The 7,569-nt window shown below is 33.6% G+C and overlaps 1 protein-coding gene across 1 annotated transcript; it reads right to left on the minus strand.

Moving 5' to 3' along the window:
* Window positions 1–1,084: 1,084 nt before the first annotated feature.
* Window positions 1,085–6,057, minus strand: LOC125231495. Its single transcript, XM_048136983.1, has 3 exons — window positions 4,503–6,057; window positions 3,747–3,863; window positions 1,085–3,665 (listed from the first exon to the last, which is right to left on the minus strand). The coding sequence occupies exons 1-3, from the start codon at window positions 4,585–4,587 to the stop codon at window positions 1,141–1,143; spliced, it is 2,727 nt and encodes a 908-aa protein (XP_047992940.1). The 5' UTR covers window positions 4,588–6,057; the 3' UTR covers window positions 1,085–1,140.
* Window positions 6,058–7,569: the final 1,512 nt, after the last annotated feature.

Raw genomic sequence — 7,569 nt, forward strand, 5'->3', positions numbered from 1 at the left:
TGCCATTCGGCTACGCACCCAGGCATCTTCTGGGCGAGCTCACTCCATCGTAGGCCGCGTCTTTGCCTTTGGCTAGTCTGTGGCCAAGAGTAAGCCCATTAAATTTATAATAATAAAAAAATACATCTAATGTTACATCTCCCATTTTTAGGGTTCCGTAGTCAACTAGGAACCCTTATAGTTTCGCCATGTCTGTCTGTCCGTCCGTCCGTCCGTCCGTCCGTCCGTCCGTCCGTCCGTCCGCGGATAATCTCAGTAACCGTTAGCACTAGAAAGCTGAAATTTGGTACCAATATGTATATCAATCACGCCAACAAAGTGCAAAAATAAAAAATGGCAAAAATTGTTTTATTAGGGTACCCCCCTTACATGTAAAGTGGGGGCTGATATTTTTTTTCATTCCAACCCCAACGTGTGATATATTGTTGGATAGGTATTTAAAAATGAGTACGAGTTTACTAAGATCGTTTTTTGATAATATTAATATTTTCGGAAATAATTCCGTGCATGGCGTGAAGAACTTGATAATTCCAAAATTGCCATTTTACAGGGCCGCGTTTTTTAAGTTTAAAATTTTCTTCAAAATCCATTCTAATCTTCAGCTGGTTTTTGTAGATTGGTTTAGGCACAATTTTATGCAAGTTTTGGACCTGATTTATGTGATTTGGTAAAATCATCTTATTTTATGAGATATTAGACTTATCAACTTATTCACCAAAGACTTATCAATTTACTAACCATACATTAGCATCAAATCAATGAAACCATTGTTCAATTTTAATTCTTAATAATCAGTTTTTCGGTGTAACTGAAATATCTAAATTGATTTAAGGGTAATTTTATGTGTTATTTCGAATAAAGTTAATAATTTATTTTAAATCTTTGTATTATTTATAATAATAGACTTATCAACTTGTTCACCAATGACTTATCAACTTATCCACTATAGAGGGTAGCTACCTACCAATGAAACACGTACTTCGTAAGTAAACAAAAATATTAACTTTCTTAAAATTACAACGCAAACGCATTTTTTCATTGATTAGAAAGAAAATAAAAATAACAAAAACAAAAATTACCGCACTCGGGAAAAAAATACAAAAACGCATGCATTTAACTACTTTTCAGTCGCACATTACATTAAAAAGTGTCTTCCTCATCTGGGTTATCCTCGTCGAGATCAGGATCCGTGGGAGCACAGTTTGTGGTCTTGATATTTAAATAGAACTCACGAAATGGCTCATCAATTAACTGAATTAAATCCATCAAATCTTTCTTTTTTTCAGCACTGATTGGCAATGGCTGTCTAGATATCTGATTTAATTTGAAAGAATCTAGCGTAACTTTGCCTCTTTTCTTAAAATTTACTGATTGAAATGGCATTTCACGATCAAGGTTGTCTTTGAAATCTATTTTGCCTATGCGGTCTTTGCTATATTTCAACCATTTGATTGGTTGCCAGAGAAAAGCGTCACCTTGCTCATTTTGTTTTTTTAAAGAAAACGGTCCTTTTTTAGTTTTTAACTCACTAAAATCAAAGAAATCTTTTAGCGTCATTGCCACAACATTAAATGGTTTCTGAACTTTGCATGTTCGTACCAGCTGAATCCAATCATTTAAATGGTTTATTTTCATCTGGGTCCTCTTCTTCACTTTTTCTATAACAGCGTGGTCAGAATCGCATTCCATATGAGTGTGCCCACTTAACAAAAATTTGTGGTGTATTGTTTGTATTGTGGGGTGATGGTGCAGTATATACATGAACATCATAGCTACAGTATTATTTTTATTCTGTCCACCACACGTGTCTGAATAAAATATTAGCTCTTTAACATCTGTTGGTAGCCTTTTACAAAAATGCCACAAACAAGACGCGATTTGATTGGCTCCACGAGCTCCGATAGTCTCGTCCCACATATAGCATGTCGCTTCGTTGTTTGATAAGTCATGTATAGTTAAATTAAAACTCCACAGTTGCCGTTTGTAAAATGAAACAGAAGTTTTCAAATAAGGTGTTGGCAAGCACTGTTGAAGGTCGAATGCGAAAGCTCTCACAGAAGAGTCCGTCTTTACTATTTCTTTATCAACACGTTTTTCGGAATAAGCTTTTTCTGCCTGAGCTTGGTGTTCAGCTAGCTCCGCAATTAGTTGTTCCTTATTATTCTCGTCAGCAACCTTAATTTTAGCCTGGAAGACATCACAAGTATTACAGGTGTCTTTCGATGGTTGCTTAAACGATAGTTTTAATTCATGAAAACATTGTGCATACAGCTTAAGCGAAACTGGGTTTGATGTTGTCAGCTTATACTCCCGGTGCATCTTGGCGATAGAAAGATCAGGTGATAAATATCTCTTACCAGTACATTTCCTACAATAGTGACTTTCATAACTAGGGAAACTAAGAATATGGTCTTTAACTAACGACATGTCTTCAATGGTTTTTTTAGTTTTAGGAGGTTGTTTACCTCTCTGATCAATATCTATAATTCCAGTAGGGGAATCTTTTTTCTTTTGTATAACCACGTTAACAAATCCTATGGTTTCATCTAGAATTCTACAGAAACACTCTTTGCAAATTGGTTTTTCTTCGTTACAAACCTGTAGTTTATACACACAATAACAATCTCTGTTTTTGGAATGGCCAGCAGTTGTTTGAGTCTTTTTGGGAAATATTGTTATAGATTTTGCTACGAATGCCGCTCTTCTCTCTCTTTGCCCTAAATTCCAGTAGTTTTGAAAGCAATCCTTTCTCTCGTCTTCTGAAAATCTTTCTGCACATTTTAATCTACATGAATTTTTGAGCTCTCGCGTTTTTCTTTCAGGAACCACAGAACCTGTTTCCGACACGTAACTTTTCCCAGTATTCCTCAGTACTTTAGATTCGTTTCTCTCTTTTCTGGTTTTTTTTATTGATCGTTGTTTGTTTCTTTTCTCTGTTTCAGCATTAACAACATTGGAATTTTGATTATCTATCGCGGTATTTTCAATTTCTGTCTCTTCTCTATTAATTTCAACAACATTTGGTCTTTCTGTCAGAATTGAATCTTCGTTATTGATATCGGTCGTACTCGTGAGAGATGTCGTATCTTGCTCTTCTATATTGCATTGTACTACAGTAGATAAAGAAATGTCTTGTGTTTGGTCTGGTGCCGCATCTATTTCATATGTCCCATTATGACTTTCCGCTTCTTGTGCATTCTCGTATACGGAACTTGCAACATCTCTATGTAGTCCTAGGTTGGTATCTGTTTTGCTTGTGGTAGCTTGTTGAGGTAGTTCTAACTGCGTATTCGTGTCTTTAAACACCGGTTTTGGGTTTGATTTTTCGGTCACTACGATATTATGTTCAAGGTCATCATGTTCTATATCGCTAGTCGAATTATTCTCAGGTTCTGATTCAAATACTATACGTTGTTTGGGTTTATCGACAACATAATCTGGATCATTCAAACTGTCATCAGTAATGTCTGCATCATTGTCACTGTTTTCAATAATATCCGTTGAGTTCCTTCTATATAATTCTTCTACAGTTAAATCTTTGTATAACTGTTGGGTCTCTGGTGACATTGGTTGAAGAGGGGATGATGCAGGATCATTGTTATTTAAAAAGGAGGAAAAACCCAGAGGCGGAGAATTTGTACGTAACAACTCGGTACTGCACGTCTCTGGAATGATAATAATAGATAAGTTAGTACAAGTGATTATTTAATATCATTATTTAAATATTTAATTAATAGTGTACTTACTCTGCTCCTTGAATTTAGTTTGGAGTGCCAGAGGGGTCAGTGGAGAAAACGGTGGTGGAGAAATAGAAGGAAGTGAAGGAACCTCAACGGAGAATGGAGTCTGAAGATTACATTCATCTGAAATAAAGTATAGGGGGTGTATTTTACCATGAGGTTATCGTAATTAGGACGTTAGGACAAACAGTACATAAGGTAAAATGAATGTTAAGGTAGGCGATCATTAGGTGGTCCTCTCATTAGAACAAAACTTCTTGCTCTGCCTAACGTAAATCATATAACATATTAGTAGGTACCTAAGTACCTACTAAGTGCCAGTACAGTATAGACGGACTGCAACCAAACTGCGATTTCTATAGAAATGGTGCAGTCGAAAAGCAGTCGTCGTGCAGTTCCCATATAAATTTTGAGTAGTTGCAGTTGGGTTACAGTCAGGGTTGCCAACTTTTTTTGAGAAAAATATAGTTCTTCTCAAACTTTGACGCAAAAAAAATATAGTACCCATAGAAATTTTAAGTTAAGGGCCTTTAAAAATATAGTATTTTGGCTTTTTCACCACTTTTTTAACAGTACATCAAGCCAAAATACAGTATAATACTATATTTTACAGTACGGTTGGCAACCCTAGTTACAGTCCACCTGTAACGGCTCTAAGGTTACTAAGTAAGTACCTACATTACCAACTGTAGGTACGTAGGTACTACTGGCAATATCTACCAAATGACTATAAAACATTATAAAATAAAATGATATTCTCACCTATGTCTTCACAGTTATTTTCTTTGCGTGAGGATTTTAACTTGATTTCTTCTCGAAGTTCCATTAATTTGCGTTTTCTACTCATTAACTGAATAACCAACTCATTCTGTAATTAAAAACGTAACAAATGAAGTAAGCGTTACACAATTAAGTCATAATCATGTAAAATAAATTTTTGAGTTAAAAGTATTTTTTCTAGGTTATTCTTAATAAAAACTTTATTCGTGGTCATATCTCACCTTTTCCTCAGAATCCATGATAAAATATAATTCCTTACGCTATTTTTATTTCAATACAAAACACGTTAATTACCAGAACACTCAAATAAACAATATTATTCACGAGCCGCAGCACTCTTACGAAAGTTTTGTTGTTGTTTGACTGACAAGTAGGTTCTTGTGTCTATGTTAGAGGGAGAAGCAAACGCACGCGTATCGAGCCGCGCTCGTTGGCGGTAATTTTAAATTCCAACTCGTTATATTTTAAAAGTTTGTTGTGAAATAAATATGGATAAATACACATACCAATTTTAATTTTGCTGACTTAACTTAAGAATAACTCGGTAACTATAAATATAACAAAACGTACCCATATCTTTGTTCCGTGAGTATATTGACAAGTCGAAATATATGCACAAAAGATTTATAATTCAAACAAATTATTCAGTTACGAACAAATGTTTGGTTTGGCTTGTCCGAAAACCTAAACACTACTGATATAACATTAGATGTCATATTCGGTACACATCGTGAATAACTTGATAAGTCGAAATATAGATTTACAGAAGTTTAAATTAAGTATATAAGTCTTATAGTACGGTTTTGTTTTAATCCTCATAGGACTTATTAAGTTATTCACGCTGTGCCCGGAAAATAAAACCGTAGCAATAAGTGCAATAACTAAATATCTAATTATGTTATCTTATTATTTTCTGTAGGTTACAGGTAACATTAAATGTCATATTCCGTGCACAGCGTGGATAACTTGATAAGTCGAAATATAAATTTACAGAAAATTAGATTTAGGACATAAGTCTTAATGTATACTTTTATTTGGACCTTCAAAGTACTTGTCAAGTTATAAATGCTACGCATGGAAATTTTTATACCCAAGCAATGAGTTGACATCTAATTATGTCAACTTATGATATTTTGTATTCGTTAAGTTAAAAGTATAAAATGACATATTAAGTTCCGTACGTTTTTACGGTAGTGGAGTATAACTAGATAAAACGATATATTTAGTTGTTAACAAAATAGTGTCTTGGTGGTTATTTTGATAGCTTGATATGTCATTTTACGTATGCTATTCTGGTTTATGAATATAAGTTGATATAAAGATATATTATGATATAAGTTATTTTTTTGTACGTTGTCTCGTTTATATCTCGTTTTGTTAAAAATTTTACTCTAAATGTAGAGATGTCAATATACTGTCACCGGACATATCTCTAAAAGTTACGTAGATATCGAGTTGTCAATTTTTTTCCTACAAAACAAATGCCGTAGAAAGCCATTGCAATGATAAAAAAAAAATCATGTAATTCGAGTTATTAAGTTCTTCACGCCATGCACGGAATTGCTCCTAAAGGAAAAAAAGTGCGTCCCCCCCCCTCTAACTTTTGAACCATATGTTTAAAAAATATGAAAAAAATTACTAAAGTAGAACTTTATAAAGACTTTCTAGGAAAATTGTTTTGAACTTGATAGGTTCAGTAGTTTTTGAGAAAAATACGGAAAACTACGGAACCCTACACTGAGCGTGGCCCGACACGCTCTTGGCCGGTTTTTTTTTAATTGAGACAATAATGTCCCGGTTCATGGACATTATTGGTGAATTGTATGATACTCTACTAACTTTGTTATGATAAACTCTATGTCTGACCAACATTGCCTCATCAATTTCATCATTTCGTTTTTATGTTGTGGTCATACAACAAAATTTGAATTGCTAATCTTATACTGAAATAGGTATTTTGTATGCTCAGTGAAATTCGCATGGTTTGGTCATTGTAACTTTTCTTTTGATGGATCATCCTTTGTTCAGTTGTGGACATCTTTCGACAAAATTACCTTTATCTATAAGGGTACAATTTACCGTACAAAAAAACGGCTTGAAATAAACATCGATAAACTTACAATGTTCCATACATACATACAGCTAACTAAACATACAAACGATACTCTTCCGACGTGAAAACTGGCTTAGCAGCCTGTTCTGCGTGAGATAGATATATACAACACTAGCAGGTTAGAAAGAAACAAATATATTCGATATAAATTTATCAAAAAATTATAAGAACGCTCCTAGCATTAAGATAATTTAATATTTATAAAAATGGTATTAAGTTTGACTTTAGATTGCAGTCAAGTTATATATAGGACCATTTAATGTCAACGATATAAAGAACTTTATCCAAAAACGTCTTATAACCCATTCTATTGTTAAGCAAAATTCAACTTTACGATAAAGTTACAAGGTAGATTTCCGGTAGAAGGTAAGGGAGAGTTATGCGGTTGAAAAGTTAGGGTTGGCAGCAAGCGAGTTTAAAAACCGGTCATGTTTGGAGGCTTGTCGCCGGTCAGACAGGGTCATCAACGAACTGTTTTTTATTTTTATTTTTTGTTTTTACAAATTGGATTATGCAGGGATGCGAAATTTGACTGGTATTGTAAAAATAACTTTAAATGGGTTTTTTTTTAGGTTTGTGGCTTATATGAGTAATAAAAAGGGTTCTTGTGGGACCAGTTTGATATATTTGTAGACCTAAAATTCAAATAAAATGAAAATGATTCAAGAGCATTAAAATCACCTACAGAAATATCTATTATGTGCAATAAACAATTCAATAGTTTTATTAATGTCATGAGCTCATGAGTGATCTAAAATATGAATAAATTTGTATGCATTGTTATTTATAATTGCTGCCTTTTAAGCTTAGTCTGACTCTGTATCCATTTTTTAAGAATTATTAATACTTAAAAGTTTTTATGAGGCTTAACTAATTTACATAATTAATAAAATCATAAAATTTTACATGACAGTCTACAACCTAAATCTTTTTATT

This window comes from Leguminivora glycinivorella, chromosome 11, assembly GCF_023078275.1.
Source record: "Leguminivora glycinivorella isolate SPB_JAAS2020 chromosome 11, LegGlyc_1.1, whole genome shotgun sequence".
Classification (NCBI taxonomy): Eukaryota; Metazoa; Arthropoda; class Insecta; order Lepidoptera; family Tortricidae; genus Leguminivora; species Leguminivora glycinivorella.